The sequence below is a fragment of the Stegastes partitus genome, unplaced genomic scaffold (assembly GCF_000690725.1).
Source record: "Stegastes partitus isolate 25-593 unplaced genomic scaffold, Stegastes_partitus-1.0.2 Scaffold1540, whole genome shotgun sequence".
NCBI classification, from domain to species: Eukaryota; Metazoa; Chordata; class Actinopteri; family Pomacentridae; genus Stegastes; species Stegastes partitus.
The window spans coordinates 34,315-53,302 of NW_007579271.1; the positions used below are offsets into that span (position 1 = coordinate 34,315).

The 18,988-nt window shown below is 41.0% G+C and overlaps 1 protein-coding gene across 1 annotated transcript in view; it reads right to left on the reverse strand.

Annotated features, from left to right (window-relative positions):
- Positions 1-16,660, reverse strand: part of LOC103371188 (serine/threonine-protein kinase 3/4-like) — a 45,268-nt gene extending 28,608 nt beyond the window's left edge. The window contains exons 1-9 of the mRNA XM_008300427.1: positions 16,265-16,660; positions 7,800-7,880; positions 6,643-6,771; positions 5,843-5,957; positions 5,269-5,433; positions 4,180-4,347; positions 3,057-3,194; positions 2,210-2,341; positions 1,738-1,948 (exon numbers count right to left, since the gene is read on the reverse strand). Coding sequence (XP_008298649.1) covers positions 1,738-1,948; positions 2,210-2,341; positions 3,057-3,194; positions 4,180-4,347; positions 5,269-5,433; positions 5,843-5,957; positions 6,643-6,771; positions 7,800-7,880; positions 16,265-16,308 — 1,183 coding nt within the window. The 5' untranslated portion in view covers positions 16,309-16,660. The remainder of the gene's footprint in view (positions 1-1,737; positions 1,949-2,209; positions 2,342-3,056; positions 3,195-4,179; positions 4,348-5,268; positions 5,434-5,842; positions 5,958-6,642; positions 6,772-7,799; positions 7,881-16,264) is intronic.
- Positions 16,661-18,988: the final 2,328 nt, after the last annotated feature.

The following is an 18,988-nucleotide window of genomic DNA, read 5'->3' on the forward strand; positions in this document are numbered from 1 at the left end:
AACAACCAGGAAGGAAAAAAAAAAACTGCTTGACACAACAGAAAACCAGTAGAGGTGTGGTGCTGAGGACTTGGGTTCATGAACTTTATGTCATAATAGCCGCGATTCTTTCAACAATTGTTTTACTACTAAAAAGAAAGAAAGAAAAAACGCACATTTGGAATTCATTAACCCCGATGCTGCTGCTGCTGCTGGATCAATACGGTCACTGCATGTGTAAGAAGATAAAGTGGTGTTACAGGTAAGTCAGGTGACGGTCACACTACGCCCCCTAGTGCATAACAGTGGTTTTATTGTTGCTCCTTTCTAGTCATTTATTTTGGTTTTTGATGTATTTACTGTATTTACTAATCTCTATAATGTTTTTAAAAGTGTTAAAAGAAGAATTGCTTTATTATTACGATCGTTATTATTAATGAAACTCTACAGCTGCACTCTTCTGAGGATTGTGAAGAAGGACCGTGTCACGCCACACAACATGCAGTTGAACCAATAATTCTTTTTGACAAAAGGCCCTAAACATTTCATTTCACAGATTGGATCCTTAAGAGTTTACAGTGTTATTATGTTAGATTACTGGAACTTTCAATAAAGAACTTGCTCCTCAACTTTATGTTTTATTTGTCTGCTGGTGGCCACCAGTCATCAACTGGAACTTGTTCAGAAGCGTGTTTAATATGACTGGAACAACTCAGAACAGTTATTAGATATGTGGTCTGAATTAAAGTTAACACGAATTAAATCTGAAACAAGATTCATTTTTCTGACCTTGGATTTACAGTGAGCTTCAAAGAGTGACTTTGCTTTCAAATAGTGCCAGCGCCTTCCTCATCAGTTGGTTCCTCTCATGTGATTTTAAGTAAACTGGGAGCCAATTCCTCATCATCTGACATGACGCCATTTCTTTGTGTAACAAAATATGTACACGTTAATCTTCCTCACTGCCATTACCACCATCATCATCATTATTACCATTACCACTACAAGTACTTGTATATCCTTTCTGGGAGTTGAGGATGGTTAATGTGGCCAAGAAATTCAAGAGGTACTGTACAATTACACGTTTTTTTTTAACCATAATGTGCTGTGTTGTGATGTGATAATGTTGACATTTTTACCAAATATATGAAAATCCAAAATCCCTGGGATGGAAATGAGTCAAAATAACATCTGTCCACGCAACCTGTCAGCACTCAATTCAAAATTTCTATTGAAACAAAAGAGTGCGTGATGGATAGAGTTAGGCTCAGGGCTGTGGGCGTAGTTACGCTTGAAAATGAAAAGCACTGATGAATTTCTTTTCATGACAAAATCTAAAACTAAATAAAACTAAAACTAAAAAGCAATAGTTCAAAAAGGCAATTATGACATTTTACCCTTTGTGGCAACAAATTAAAACTTCCCAAAAAGGTTCCAAACAGGTGAATGGACGAAGGAAATAATTATTGCACGTAAGAACAAGTTTCAGGAAAAGATGAATGCAAAAATCTATCAATCAAATCGAATCAGTCCTGTTTTAAAGGGTGTTACCAACAAACACTGATTTGATTTAGTTTTCTACTTATTGCACTTATAAATTAAATTATTGATGAAGAAAAAGTATTGATAGCATTGCCGGCAAAATCATTCTGACTTTACTTTTAGTGCCAAAATCTTGATTTTTAACTGAATTAAATGTATTTGTTGCACAGCCCTGACCGATCATGGCTGTGTTGGGCTGTGGGTTCTGGAACTTACTTTTCATAGTACCAGCTTCCTCTTCATCCTCATCGTCAGAGTTGATGACCATGGTGCCAAGCTGGGACTGCAGGGTTCCCGTGTCGTCGTGCTCGATCATAGTCCGTGCTGTGCCGCCGAGTGAACTTGCTAACGAACCGGCAGCCCGGATGGTTCCTGAATCTCCTGTTCCTGCCCGCACCATCGTCCCCTGGTCAACCTCGTCCTCATCCTGAAACGCACGGGCAGACAGTAAAGGACCTGAACTGTACCTGCAGCTCCAGTCATCTGCTTTGTAAATGATCAGGCTTGTGGGTGTACTACAGAGGTTGGTGTTATTCTGATAATTTTAGGTTGGTGGCAGATCACTGTTTTATCAAAATGAGGTGCTCAAAGAAAGTTTTGTCAAGTCTCAACTTCAGTGACTGAACACTTCGGGTCACTTTGTCAATTCACCAGCGTTCCTCACATATTCTAATCTGTAAAGTCTTACCGAGTTGTCATCATCTTCGGCATCCTGTTCTCTCTGCTCTGCCTCCTCTTGTCTCTTCAATTTAATCTCCATGGCGTCTGTGATCAAGGCTCTGAGGATGGAACTGGGCTTGGCCGACTTAATAAATGGATGCTGGAGGGGAGACAGAAACAAACAAACTAAAAAAAAACTGATGAAGACAACAGTGGCCAGATATTTTCCCTTTTCCTTACTAGCAGAGACACACATGAGTGGAAGACACATTTTAATGGCTCTTAACTGCATCACGAGTTCAGTCTTTGGTGATTATAGAAAAGCGCTTGAAAAAAGACCAAACATAAAACTGTTATAACTACAAGATTAATATGGGTGTAATAATTTGCACACTTTGTCTAAATAAAAAAGAATGTAATGGTGTAAAATACCCACTTGATGTTGATAGCTACAACTGCACTTTAAAATGCAGATTTTATATCCCATTTCTTACTTTGCAGTTACACAAAGTAGAGAGGAGCCACGCAAATCATTTAAGTAAAAAGTACTAATAGCAGACTGTAAAAATACCCCACTGTAAGTCAAAGTCATGGTTGTACAGTAAAACTCTGTATGTGTAGTAAAGTGTTAAAAGTACAAAAAATAAATCTTTAGGGTTATATGTGTAGATGGTTGGATTTGTAGCTATTTTTTTATTATACTGCAACAGATTTTTATTTCATTGTTGATCTTGGGAAGATTGCTCTTTGTGTAAATGATTGGGTCTGATTTTATGGATCAGTAGTCTTGGTTCTGACCAAATACTGGTTGGTTTACGCTACTCCATGTCCAATAGATGAAGCAGGTCCAGCAGTGGGACTGTACACAGTCTTACCTGTAACAACTGTGTGGCTGTCGCCCTGTTTTCTGGGTTTTTCACCAAACACTGGCTGACAAAGTCTCGAAAGGGCGGCGACCACAGATCTGGGTTCCGAAACGTTGGAGGAGGGTTGGTGGGAATCATGAAGATGGCCTAGAAGAGGAAACACAATTCAGTACACACAAAATGAAGGTGTCTTACGTTCACACTGTCATACATTGAGGTTTATACAGCAGTAATACACTTTGCCTTCCAACAGCACAGCGGTGGGTGATTTGATCAACAGATTATACGATGATCTTTTCAGATAGAATCAAATTTGATGACCTGCATCACAGTTTTGCACACAGATATAGCTGAAGTGATTAAGATTAGTTGTGCAAATTGTTGCATCTATACGAATCTGTCACTTGATGCTGAAGGTCATTCTCCTAAATTACTGAGCAAGTTCTGGCTGGATGTAATAATTCATGACTCTGCTGCTGCTCTGACACTTCTTTAAAAGTTCAGCTAGCATCGACCCTTCTTTCCTTGTGCTTCCCTACCTGGTGGTAGGCCAGGTAGCTGTTGTGACAGTCCTGCTTTTCATTCATCTGCCTTTTCAGCGACTCTCTCATCCTGTCAACAGAATCCACCTCCACCAACCTGGACTGCAGCAGGTGATGGAATTCTCGTGTCTAATCACAGGTGGACATTACAGCGTCCTGGTTGTGTTCTGCATCATTCAGAGAGTTTGGTGCGATAAATGAACGTCTCCATCTGCTGCAGGTTCTGGTTGGAGTCGACCAGGCAGCAGATCTCCCACAGAGCAGAACAAGGATGATCATCACCAGCTGCAGTGATGGTGGAAGTGGAGCCTGAAGGGACTGGAGAGGTTGCTGAATGGCATCAAGAACCACCACAGACCTGATCAGCCCAGAGAAGGAAATTCAAGACAAACCAAGCCAGGGTTTGCCAGTGAAGCAGCCCTTAATGATGCGATCTGTACGATCCCTGATAATCCGTCAAATTAAGATGGCCCACCACTAAACAAATATACCACGATTTCCCTTTTAAAACAAGGATTTCTCGTTTTACTGCTTGTCTTTAAATACAAACACTATTCAGGCTTTCACAGATACTGAACACACTTCCTCACCCTCATTGGGTGTATGTCTGCGTAGGGCGGTTTGCCCTCAGCCATCTCTATCGCTGTGATTCCCAGAGACCAGATGTCGGCCACACAGTTGTAACCAATCTCCTGTATAACCTCTGGAGCCATCCAGAAGGGTGTGCCGATGACTGTGTTTCGCTTCGCCATGGTGTCCTGAGAACAGAGGAGGACCAAGAGGAAATATTTAAGGGTAACCATCACAGATACGGAAAAGGAGCTTTAACAACAGCAAAAGGGCAGAAAGCATTTTGATAGCTGCAGAGGTAAAAAGTGGATGTTGAATGACCAGAGACACAGCTGCACTACACAAATATTCAACCAAGTCTGTCATATGAATTAATTCAAATGTGAAGTAGGGCTGATCCGAATAGCAATTTCTGATCTCCGGATATTCAGTCCCAATTAATGACGAATATCCCGAATATTTGGGGTAGTGGCGAGTGAGTAGTTTTGTCGACGGGGGGAGGGGGCTCAGGCTCCGACGAGCTGGAGTGAGCGTGATGCACAGGCCGCATTTGGCTACAAAGACCAGTTTCTGTGTGTACATTAGCGGTGATGGCTCCGTTTCCGCGGCGGGGGATATTCGGAGATCAAGTTTGATATCCCGATTCCAGGGCTAAAACTATCGAGTGTTTTCTATATTAGAACCAGTTTACTAAACTATATTGTCCTTCCAGTGTTTGGTCAGATGTAACAAAGCATTCCAATCACTGTATGTAAAATACAAAAAAACACAACATGTAAACTAAAGATAGTACAGATTTAGGCCTTGTCGACTGGAATTTCATAGAGGTATGTGGTGTAGTGCATATTTCTGGCATTAACCAAGTTTTAATAATTGTTATTCAAAAATGATATATATTTCACAAGGACAAAAATACATTTCTGAACCATGTTGTTTAGGTTCATGTTTTAGCTTCATGCTACAAGTACATTTTCAGAGAGCAGTAATGTGTCCTTCTAAATCAAGACCCAAACATGAATTTGTGCCTTACAGTCCTTCTGTTATAAGCCTTCCCATTGCCAAATAAGCAGACCACAAAAACACAGATCTTTTAATATTTTGTTCCTTACTGTGAGCTGCCCAGCAACTCCAAAGTCGGCCAGTTTGGCCTGACCCTCTGTGTTCAGGAGGATGTTGCCAGCTTTGATGTCTCGGTGGATCTTCCTCATGAAGTGAAGATACTCCAGACCCTTCAGAGTTGACTGCAGAATGGTGGCGATCTCTTCTTCTGTAAGCTGCAAGGCATACAGAAAGAGTGATACAGGGATGAGATGATAGCCAGCCACATTTTGGATCAGGTTCTACGCTGGCAAAATACACAGATTCATTAAATTCAAAGAACAAAATGATGGTGACGTGTACAAATACGTGATAGCTAGCTGCTGTTGTGGACCAGTACAAAATGTTCTAAAGTTAACCAACATGGTATGTGCAGGAAAAACTCCTTCATTTACATTAATTTGTGGCAGGAATTTGAAAGGATTCCCATTAGAATTAAGGTTCCATTAAAGATCATTGCAACCCATCAATACAAATACACCACTTACATATCACAGCTCAGTGTTGCTTCTGTCTCTCTCTTTGCTACTTAGTGAGACGACACAAACTACATGCAAGTGAGTGTGTGTTTGGGTATTACATTACCGTCTTGTTACGTATTCGGATGATATCAGATACTGATCCGGCGCCACAATATTCCATGACGATCCACAGGTCACTGTTTTTGAAGTAGCTGCCATAGTACCGCACTACATGTGGACTGAACACACAGACACAGCTGTTTAGGAATGCAGGAATTTTTATTTTATTATTATTTCAGACACTTTAAAACTTAAAGTGGTCTTTTCATAGCCTTTTTGCTATGATCATGTGATGTCAGAAATTCACTTTCTGAATCATTTAACTGGAATTCTATCAATGCAGCTAACAGAATATAAATGAAGTGAACCGTGCTGATCGCTTTACGAACATCAGTGAAGCTCCTGGTGTCACATATCCACACAGGTGATTTAAAAGACAGAACGTACATCAACACCCACACCGTCGTGTAAACACAATTATGCTGGTTTCAAAGTAAAACTAAAGGTATGACAGATTCAAACCCTGCCTCAGTCAAAACATCTGTTGCATTTGGAATACCTTTATTCATACTTTGTGGAACATACTGTGTGGAAAAGAACTTTGGACAAAAGCATCTGCCAGATGAAAGTGATGATTGTTACGTGCCTTAAATGGAATGTAAACAAACATAGGCATCCACAGTTCTCTTGTAAGGGAGTTTGTTAAGCTTAAGGTTATCTATAATTCAACAGTGGTAGACCATCTGCAATAAAAAACAGAGGGAGAACTCTGACCACACAAGCTCCGTCACACCACTGATGCATCGACTGGTTTTCTCCAAAGTATAAATCCCATTCGATCTCACAAATCATGCACACAAGTACCTGTTGCACTGCTGCATGATGGAGATTTCCTTGATGATCTCCTGAAGGTCAGACTCCACGGGGACTTGTTTGATGGCTACTATCTCCCCTGTTTCTTTATAATGTGCCTTAAATACGCAGCCATAAGACCTGCAGAGACAGACAGAGAGGTTTAACGTGATGTTGAAGCGTTACCTGTGAATGAGCCTGAGACCAACATAGTACCAAGTCGGTCTATATTAAGGATTGTCAGTTTTTTCCGCCCTGATCCGATCAAAGTCACTTAAAATTTTGTGTCTGCTGTTACCAAATGCCAAGCAGATACCGTTGTCCAGTAGAAAACACCTACATGTCAATGATATAGAGTCTGCATTCCTTCTGATTCCAATTTTAAGGCAGTAAAAGGATTTTTTCTCTATAATTATATATCTAACCATCAAGTAAATCCTTGGGTTTATATCCACAGGCTATAACAGATTGCTGAATGTTAAACTTCAGCGGTCAGTTTTACTATTTCCCCAGAAGTGTTCATACAAAAACGATTTTTTTCTGGACAAAATATGATTGTTTTTTCCCTGCAACCAGTCCCCTGTTTGAAACGTAGGTATGATTTAAATAGATTATTATTTTTTGTTTGACTACAGACCTCCAAAAATGATAAAAAAAGTAAACCAGGGTCAACATCAGTCCTGTTTAATTCAGTTCATTTCTTTTTGTCAGCTTTCACCAAACTGGTATGAATGGAAGTCTCGTCAGGACCAGTGCTGCTGCTTCTGACTGGCTTCTGTTGGAAAAAGAAACTGCACACAGAGGAGTTGGAGGCTCATCTAGCTGTGCTCGTCGTGGCAGAAATGACTGTCATCACACGCACACATGCAGACTCGGAGTCATTCAGCCGCTCAGAACAGGAAGAGCGTTGAGAAACAGGATATGAAGAGGCAATGTTTACGGTGACAGGCAGCAGGAGGCAGGAGGGAGGAGCTTCACAGTTGACGAGGAGAAAGAAAAGTTGAGATACAGCGAGACATGTAGAGGGACTGAGAGTGACGAATAGAGAGAGCGTGAAAGAGAAGGCGACTATTGCAAACATGGACATCCCCCCTAAACGCAGTCAGACTGAGGCGGTGCCACCTATCAGTGATGTGTCACTCATCGTCTGACTGAGTTTACTGACTCACCCTTCGCCCAGCTTCTCCAGGACATCAAAGACTTCCTCTGGCTGCTTGGTGAGACTGTCTTCGCTCAGCTTCTTTAGCTGCCTGCAATGACAGAAAGATATTAGTAAAGAGAGGCGTCGATGAAGAGGAACGGACAATAAAATGAGGGGAGATGAGGGAGTTAAAATGCAGCTTTCAGAGTCGGACTGCAACTAACAAATACTATCAAATACTAATAAAAATACTTCTGGGTGGATAAAATGGACCAAAAATGTAAAAAATTACATAAAAAAGAAAAGTTTCTTGGAATTCTAGGTGACATCCTCTTTACTAACACTATGAAACCCAAAAAGATCAGCTCACTGAATAAAGCGTAAAACAATATATAGTAAAGCAAAAAATGTTTCCATGACGGGCTGAAACCAGAAACAACTGCCAGTATCACTTATCAAAGTCCAGCTGTGTTGGGGGGGAAAGGTCGCACTTCCACAGTGAGCCAAATAAACCAGTGAAATGTGAGGATTTTATCTTCCTTGACTTTAAAATGTGCAACCATTTTTACACTGTTTTTTAGCTCCTAATTAATTTTCTGTATAACAATTAATTGGCTCCTTTCATTTCTCCATTCTGGCAGCAATTCTTGTTTTAATCAAGCCTTTTAGAAATTCATATACATTAGCTCTTATAGTGAGTGTATAGTCTGAACAGTGAATAAATAAATTAACTGAAAATTAGGCCAGAAATTAGGAACTAAAAGTTTAAAGTCATAACAATTTGTGGCGCCACACTTATGCTGCCTTTTCTTCCCAATTTTAAGCAGTGGAGATAAAACACACAAGCTGAATTGTAAAATAAAAAAAGAAACCTCAGAAGGCCAGAGCTTTATGTACTAACTGAAGCAACTAAACAGCCAGTATTCTCGTTTCCAAATGGTCTTTGTGTGTATAATCAGGATGTGCTAATTTAAGAAATGAAAACAAGGCAGACCACCAAACTCATCCTACTTTTGGGTGTCACTGATCACATTTGCTTTCTTGTGAAATGTGAGCAGAACTATAAAACCTCTCTACATGTTTGAAGTCAAGAGACAAAAATAGTCTGAGCATCCACACAAAAATAGATCCAAACATGTCCTAGATGCAGCTTGTGACAAACCAATCTGAGGATGACTGCGGGATGGCAGCAGGAAATATCTAATTAAGTCAGCGCTAAACTGCTGCTGTGTGGTCCCACGGCTGTAGGGAGGCAGGCCTGCTGGGTCGGACCACCACCGAATAGCTGCAAAGCTAGTGACATGCCCATTAGCCTCAGCTGCACCTTGTGTGTTGTGAGAATAAGCAAGCACTAGCATGTTAATACCTAACAAGATGACGAACATGGTGAACAATAACTTCTAAACGTCAGCTCGTTAGCATTTAGGCATTAGCATTTAGCTCGAAGCACAAATACGGTCTCACAACATTTGCTGCATTTCTGTTCCAACTGATTTCAGTACAGAAGCCTACACACCTACAGAGTTTTAGGGTCTACTGGTGCTTTTAACTAATCTTTAATCTAGCACTATGGTACTTTCTGTAGCTAGATTCAAGCCTTAGATGCTGTCAGTACATGGTACATGTCTGAGCCCCCGAGGCAACCAGTTGGAAGTTTAACACAGTGGAGCTAAATGAAAAACGCAATTACTAGTGCATTTAAATTAAAAGGTCTACATGGTTACAATAGTTAAAATCCATGTTACAATAGTTAAAATCCATGTGTCCATATATGTAGTGTTACAATATTAAAAGTGTACCAATATACACTTATACAATATATTTACAGTGCGCATAGACGCAATGGCCCCTTCAGGAGACAACGAAAGTGAACGTTTTGAGTGTCTTGTCTATCCCAGACGTTCATTCCGCAAAACTTGCGGCCAGGAGACTCTGTTGGGCGTCAGGACAGTGAACGACGCTGGAATTCGATCGATTGTGATGTGGACATCCTACACCAACATGGAGTCCGATCGGAGACGACGCCAGCAGTTACCCGAGAGAGAAGGAAACACAAACGGTACGAACATAAACTAAAGAGGATGAAGGGGCCGGGATCCATGCTAGGCTAAAGGCTAACCCCTCCAGACCAGCAGGATCCATGCTAGGCTAAAGGCTAACCCCTCCAGACCAGCAGGACTGTCTTCCTGCTCTCCAATGTCCGCTCCCTCCACAACAAGCTGGACGAGCTACGTTTGCTGAGAGAAACCTGCAGAGAGTGGAGGGACTGCTGTGTGGCTGCTTTAACAGAAACATGGCTCCATGACAGCATCCCAGACAGACATACAGCTGGAGGAGACGACATTGTTCCAGGCAGACAGACAGACAGCTAGCTCTGGGCACCATCTGCGGCTTCACCATCGTGTGTCTTGGTGTCCCTGAAGACCTACCAGGACCTGAAGAGGTCCGCCATGTTCGGCGGGTGGCGGTGCACATGGACGCAGCTCCCCCTTCAGGAGGCAGCGAGAGGGAACGTTTAGTGTCTTATCCCAGAAGTTCATTCCGCAAAACTTTAATGATGCTGAAGAAACACTCTCTCATCTTGCCTGTGCGACTGTGTATGTACCGCAAAATGACCATAAACTTGATTTGATTTGATATAACCAAACTGTGCTCAGAATCATGTAGATATTTTGCTGAATGAATACGAGCAACAGAGGAAGCAACAAAAACCATTTGGTACTAAGTCAGCAGCAGGCAAACTGACACTTTCGTTTAAGAAAAAGAAAAAAAAAAAACATCCAGCAAGAGTCGTGCATTTAGACATTCAGTGTTTGAGATGATGATCAGGGCCCAGTTATAGACGACCAAAATCCAGAATGCAAACACTTTCTACTAACAATAAGAAATAAGAACCACAAGGTAAAGTTCTAAGTAGAACCTAGCAAAGGCTAAAGGGTGAAATGTATTTTGATTTATGTTTATGCCCTTTTAGGTCTAGAACTAGTGTTAAGAATGGTGAAAATTCTGCTAATGTTCCAAAACTAGTGAGATCCCTACTGTCAGCTTATTTGTTTTAGACACATACATAGATCTGAAAAAAATAAATAAACAAATAAACAGATCTGGCTTAACGATGTCACCTCACAGCTAGAAGATCCCTGGTCCCTGGTTCGTGTCCAGGCCTGGGATCCTTCAGTGTAGAGTTTGCACGTCCCTCCTGTTCCTGCGTCAGTTCTCATCACACCTCTCTCCTCCCACAGTCCTAAACATGCTGAGGTGAACTGGTGATTCTAAACTGCCTGCAGGTGTGTGTGTGTGTGCTTGGTTGTCTGTCTCCAAGTGTAGCCCTGTGACACCTGTCCAGGTGAACCTGCCCTTTTTGGTGGGAGGGCGCAGTCTGCAAATGACTTTTTTTTTTAATTAATATTATTTCAAATCAGAAATGAGAATATGAGTAACATCAGGCACAACTATTTACAGGACTGCAACTGTTCTACCTTTGGAGGATACTCTTATCATAATCTAATTTAACATTACCAAGCCTTAACAGAACTAAATTTCAAAACCATTCATCAAACTTTCAGCAATATTTACAGGATCTGTACAAACTCAAAACACATAAAACATAAATAATGAAAAAAACACTATTCAGGGCTCCAGACTAACTTTTTCCACTGGTAGCACCAGTACGACCAACTTTCTTATTTTGTTGCACCTCCCACCTGGTCAAAGGCAAAACGTATGACTTGCTGAACATTTTCTTATCGATAGATGGTACGATTTACTGATGCTCCCTGAACGCCCCACACAGCAGGCTGTGGTAGCTGCTGTTTGGTGGCTGTGGTGTGCTCTGACAGGTGTGTGACCAAAAATGACTTTAAAAATAATAAACTGGGGCATTCTTATGTCAGATTTGTCCGAGGTTAAACCCAGTTACATGTATTCTACACATGGTCTTCTCTACGAGCCGTCTCTTCTCCATTGACAGCATGGCCGATGCATTAAGCAATCACAACAGTAGCTGTGATCTCGTAGCAGACGAGGGGAAAGGCCGTGTGACGGCATCAGAAAGCGCAGTCGTAAGAACGTCAAAGGACAGTTTTGATATCCAACCACAGAAGACAAAAGCAAATAAAGACAGAATTAATTGGCTTACAGCAAAAGTGGACGGGTCTGGGACGCACCGAGCTGCGCCCCGTGAGAAAGTCTGCAGCTGCCAATCAGAGCCCGGGCCGAGGTCACATGATCATGAAAAGTTTTTGAGGTATATACACACTGATGTGGCCACGCCCCGCATCCAGGAAGTGAAAAATTAGTAAACACGCAGTGAAGACTAATATTAAATCTGTTAATATTACAAATATTGTTAATATAGCAAAAGAATATGAACGTCATTATTCATTTTCTTATTATTTTGTTATAAATAATTCAAATTAGTTGTACGTTTGAGAACTACTTTCTATCTGGCCAGTAGTAGTGGGGCGTCCTGTATTAACCAGCCGCCACTGAACTGAGGATGAGGTGCAACGCTTCACTTAGGACCACATGCTCATTGACTGCACTAACTTTTTTGACTTGATGCAGCCTCAAATGTTTTGTGAGATTTATAACCGTTTTATCTGATTCCTGCGGTACAACCCGACTGTAACGGTTGTCTAACCAACTTGCAATACATTGGCGTACAGCCGGGCAGTCCTTTTGTTTCATCAGTGGTTCTTAATTCTCCTGTGCTGAGATCAGCAGTGAACTCGGTCCACTGTGTCCCCAAACAGGGAGATTTCATTTGTTGACAACTAATTACATCCTCGCTCATTTGTGCCTGGGTGTACGAGGTCTGCAACAATATTTATGTAGGTCATACGTGTTCATGTAGCATCCACGTGAATGCAGGACCCAGTGTTTCTCAGCAACACATTGCATCGTAATGAGATAATTAATGTTATTTACGTCACCTCAGTCAGTCTGAGTGAATGATTTGCCTGATCGGTGTTTACACTAATACAGGCATTAGGAGGGCGAATGCAGTGTATCGACTAACACAGTAGGGCTGGACCCGAATATCCGAATATTCGGTCGTTGTGGTGGTGTCCACATAGCAATTTTGAGACCCGAGTATTCGCCTGCAACCCACCGCCGCCACCACCCAATGGTGGAAACACAACTGTGACCGCTATCCTAAACTAGCATGAGCAGCCAAGTACTGCCTGTGCGTGGACCCGAATATCCGGAGTGCAGAAATTGCTATTCGGACCCACCCTACGACGCAGATGAACTAGAACTGGTTTGCAAAAAAGGTGCAACCTCCGTAGTGTGGAACTTGTTTGAGTTTCGGTTGTCAGATACACGGCAGAGCATCATTTTTTGCCAAACCTGCAAGCAGACCGCTGTGACGAAGTGAGGAAACACGACGAACTTGTTTCACCATTTGAAGCAAAAGCACTTGTTGGAGTACAACGAAGCCGTAAAAGCACGTGAGCAGGCGTCTGCTTCAACTGACGTGGTGGTGACAGCAAAGACGCTGACTCAGCAAAGTTTGCAAAGCAGCTCTACTTTACTTTTGTGGATACTACGCGTTGTTCTGCTCAGGATCTGTCGGCCCATTTCCATTTGAAATGCCGTTTGATTATACAAATTGTCAGCACGCTATTTACAACTTATGAACTATTGATTTTGGTACATTATAGCTTCACTGCACATCAAAAACAGCTGCTTGTTAAATGGAAAAGAAATTGTTCCTTTTTTTAAATTTGCACCAATAAAGTTGTGCAGTTCTGAAGTATTCCGTCTAGCGTCAGTTATATCGTCAGCTACATCGTTACCACAAATGTTCTCATTTATATCGTGATAAATATTTTTAGCCATATCATCCTGCCCTATTTGGACCCACTTAGAAAGCCTCAACATCTTTTTTTTCCCTAACGTTGTCGAAACAGTTTGTCTGCTTCAGAATACAACCAAAGTAAACTGAGTATTCAATATCTTAAAAAAATGGGGGGGAAACAATTATATTATTTGAAGCCTAAAGACTAAACCATTAACCATTTAAATTGGTATGTTTCATCAAAATTACATTACTCTGCATGTTCCATTTAATCATCTGTCAAACGTAAATTGCGCTGCACGATGGTGTTGTTTCCAAAAGGCGCAGGACTTCGTTATGCTCTGAAAAATTAGGCCACATTAAGAAAAAAAAAAAAGTGAGCGAAGCAAACCACGGCCAGAAATAGCTTGTGGTTCAGAACACTTAACTCAAAGCCTAACCGATTCTTCTTGCGTCAATAAAAAGGGATGAAACTAACTCAGAACTTTGCTCTTGCTTTAGCTCGATGAGGAAACAGTGGACGAGTGAGTGGACACGATAACAACACAGCCGTGGGTTTTACCGTCATCCTCCTGATAACTGGACGGAATAGGAACTCACCAGTTCCTACTGACAAACACAATGAACGAACAAGCCAGTTCCTAAACAACAAACAGCATCATTTAACAGCCCTCTAAACATGGCCACACACAGCGCTATGAGGTCATCTTTCTTATTATCAGCTCCACCAAGATAGTATCTGAGGGATTTCCCACTCACCCCCGTGTCTGATAAAGACATGTCACATTACAACACACTGGATTTGTTTCGATTGCATGAAACGCGGTCTTCAGAGCACGAGGAGAATTTATAAAGACTTCTCATAGTTTTAAAAGTACAAGCGGACCACCTTATCTGCAACAAACACCAACATTCTAAAAACATTAAAAGAGTTCATTAAAAACGAGTATGATTTCTGCTCAGGTTTTCAAATTGATTTTTAGAATACATGACACAACAATTCATTCCCAACTAATCTCCTCACCTATATTTTTTAATTGACTTTGTTTGATCAGAAGGCTATAAAAAACAACCACAAATCATCGGCTCCTCGTGGTACGTCCGTGCACGTTTCTTTTCGAATGATCGATAATTCAATAGATTATTTTCAGAGAAGAGCGTTAAATCCTTAAATATGCAACGCTAAAACCAATGGATGCTTTGATTCATCAAAACAGTTGGCAAATTGTTTTCTGATGATCAACTAATCAACACAATGTTTCACCTCTAACCATAATGATTATGGTTAAAGGTAAACCTAAAGTCAATTAAACCCTAAAAATAAAGACATTAAAACCAACAACCGACTGGATTTTGGATCTATGCCTTTGTCGTCATCAACCTGGAATCAGAACCGACAGCATGTTACATAAATACAAGAACCAGTGGTGCCGGGACACAAAAGCCAACTCAGTCACACGCTGACACGATGAAGTCCCACACCATTCTCAACTTCACTCTTTCCAGTGGCCTCATTTTTCTGCCACAAACCCAGTGTTGCCGTCTCTGACGCCCCAACACGCAGAATCAAGCTCCACAGACTCCGTATTTCTGTCAAAATGCCTGCACCTGTGTCTGCCCCGAGCCGATTTGGTTAAACCTGATGAGATTAAAGCCGCTAAGCCAAGATCTACAAACACAATTAAGGCATTTAATTGGATTACCAGGCCTTTGATAGCGATGAGCCCGAGGATTTGACACAACTGGTCAGGTCAACACACGGGCCCTTTAACACGAGTTATGTGGAAGTAACAGGAGAGTTCAGCAAAATGTACAAGTTTCACCTTCACAGATACGAAAAGCTGCTTTTCTTTGTGTCGTGTTACAGGTAATGAAATATCTGTTTGCTTTGTCACTTTGAATTAAAGCTAAATGTATGCCAAATCCAAATCCAGGAGCTTCAGGCTTTTTGATAGAGATCAAATCAATCATAATATTAAAAACGAAGCACTGTGATGCTGCAGGGATGCTACGGCCTGCAAATACTATCCTCCAGACGTACACCAACATGGTTTGTTTCAGTGGAAAGGACATGCAAAGATCACTATTCCAACTAGTCGAGCTAAAATATATGTCAAAATAGTGAAATAGTGGCAATATCACTTGTCTTTTTGCACATCTCTCGGCCCTATTTTGGTTTTATTTAATAGAAATATCTGTCAGTTGCAACCCTAGACTCTTATTTAAAATGCTTTTTCTACCTGATTCAGTCCAACATGTGAATAATGAGTAAAGACAAGGGAAGTAACTTCAATAAAATCTTACAGAAAAACACAAGGAAGCAGTTTTCTTAAACCTCAGCCTCCCATGTGAAACCAAACTACTTCAGAGGAGCTCGTATTTAAATAAAAAGCCTTAAACTTAGAGAAGAGCAGGACACATCAAAGGCATCAGATAAGAAACAGAGCGGGTTAAAGTCAACCCAGGAGAGGCATCAAGAAGAAGAAGAAGAAGCAGGGTTTAAGAAAATGTTCAATGTTTTAGTTTAGATGCGTCTTTAGAGCTGCTTCTGTGATGTGATCTATCTTCCTGACAGGACACTCAGGAACATGTTCAGCTCAGCACCAAACTTCACCGAAGGCTAACAGATAAAATCAATGAGATGCCAGATCCTTATCCCCGCCGTGTTTTCATTCCTAGCATAGCTTTACCTGCGAGGGTGATTCCTCATCTGTACTTTGTCCTTGTTCTCCATGTTTGTCCTCTTCAGCAGACTCCTCCGAATCACTTGAAGCGAGTTGCTTTCAAACTACACACTCGATGCTAACAGTAGCAGAGTGCTAACAGGCTAACGGCAGCTAACCTGCAGCGTCCCTGCTAACGTCTCTGCCGCCGCCGCCGCCGCTACTGCTGCTGCTGCTGCTGCTGCCTGGGAGCCGTGGACAAAAACACTACGTCCGCTTATCATTTTCTAAAACGGCCTTCACACGGTGTACGAGCTTCTCCCGGCTGCCGTGTCCTCGCCGCTGGGCTCATCCTCCCTCCCCGTGTCCGGACAACTTTGGACTTGTTTGACAGACCGTTTGGCAGCCGCCGTAGAAAAAACCAGGAAGTGAAGCGGAGAGTGGGCAGGAAGGCGGCGCAGACAAAGACTGCAGCGACACGCAGCGGCAGCAGGGGGCGACACACGCACCGCAACCACGGCCCGCATAGAGAGGCAAAATGTGCGGGAATAGATGCAAAATACACATAATAATCACACAAAAAAACAAAAGAATAGGCAAATGCAAATTTGCAACACTATATGACACTACATAAAATGGCTCCAGATACAAAGCATCCTCAAAGAAAGTCAAAATGTTCAAATAAGACCACAAATGACCAACAAAACAACTACACAAATTATGTCAAACACAAAACAACCACAAAGGAGGCAAAATGTTCACAAACTAATGCAAAATTATCACAAAGAGATGGAAAAAGATTACAGAGAGCAAAACAGCCACAATGAGATGCAAAATACCCACAATGAAACACAAATGTGACCCATCTGCACAAAATCAGTCCCATTGTGCCTGATGGTATTTGACAGTGATATGGAGTGTATGTTACCTACATGTAGAAAGCAACTAAATGGACCGATCTAAGTAATAAACCCAAAATCAATGTTTCATCATGTGTTAACGTAATTCAGGCTGTATCTCGGTTACAGCTCAGTGCGACTGATTTTGTGGTTCACAAATAATCACTAATGGACACAAAACGACCACAATGAAATGCAAAGATGTCCCAAAGAGACACAAAGCAACCACAAACAGAGAGAAACGGTCACAAACAGAAACAAAATAACCACAGAGACAGAAAACTGCCACAAAGGGAAACCAAATGATGAATGGCACAAAACGAAGCATTGTCCAAACATACATCGGTTTAAAATACAGTGAAAAAACATGATCTTTACACGATACAAGGATGAAGAGGGGGCTTGACCTATGCCACGTGTTTACAGGAGTTAATGTTTATCTTTTTACTTATTGGTAGCTATGAATTACTTATCAGTCTCGTTCTATTTTCTTTAGTATGACTGTATATGTATGTACATGTAGGTATGTTTGTGTGTTTATATCTGTGATGTGTATGTGTCCATATGTGTGTATATATAAATATATATTTATCTATGTATGTATGCGTGTATGTGTGTATAAATATATATAAGTTGGTAGTATCATAATTGTACACATTTTCATTGTATCTTATATGTATAAACAGAAATTGTACATCTCATATATATGTAAGAAACTAGAAATTATCAATCCATAATTTATGGAAAAGGGGTGAGATTAAATAAGTGTTTACATACTTCTTCTCACTCTTTTCAAATATATTAATTCTTTGTTTACTTGGTACTTGTCTTTACATATTCGAAATAAATATTTCAATCAATCAATCAATCAATGATCACAAAAAAAAACACAGAAATTCAAATTAACCATAAATAGAAGCAAAATGATCACTAAGAGACACAAAGCAGCCGCAAAGAGACACAAAACAACCGCAAAGGGAAAACAAATGTTCATAAACTAATGCAACATTATCACAAAGAGATGCAAAAAGATAACAGAGAACAAAACAGCCACATTAAGGTGCAAAATACCCACAATGCAATACAAAACGACCACAATGAAATGCAAAAATGTCACAAAGGGACACAAAGCAACCGCAAAGAGATGTAAATGATGACAAACAGACACAAAATAACCACAGAGACACAAAACTGTCACAAAAGGAAACCAAATGATGACAAAAAAACAACTTTATGACAAAATTATGACAAAAAAAAACACACAAATTCAAATTAACCATAAAGAGATGCAAAATGATCACTGGAGACACAAAACACTGCAGCAAACTATCATTTCTTCAGTGTTGTCCCATGAAAAGATATAATATTTGCAGAAATGTGACATACTGTATGTATATATGTGGGTTGCACTACATTTTCCACAGTAAACCTGTGTATTTGCTTGCCCTTCACCAGATTAACCTCTTAGGTTAACCTCTTAGGGGACCCAAGAAGGTCTGACAACATGAAGCCAGTTTCTGAAGTCTTCCCCCCCACCCCCTTTTTCTAATTAAAAAAACACTGCCCGCAACAGCAGGTGCCCTTTGGGTGCTGGATCTGTCAATTTCCATTAAACTGTCATTTACCTGTCAGCTTCGACAGTGTTCCCATTTCTGCGTTATGACAGACATGTCTGAACGAACCCTCAGCTTACTCACAGCCTGGCCTCTTCTGTCCAATCAAGGCGTTTAACTCACCCACATCTGGGGCGTAAGAGAGACGGAAGAAACAACATTTTGCCAAGACAAATGAAGAGAAACACACAACATACTGCTGAGAAGCGCTCCAAGTGTTAGTGTAAATGTCAGTGGAA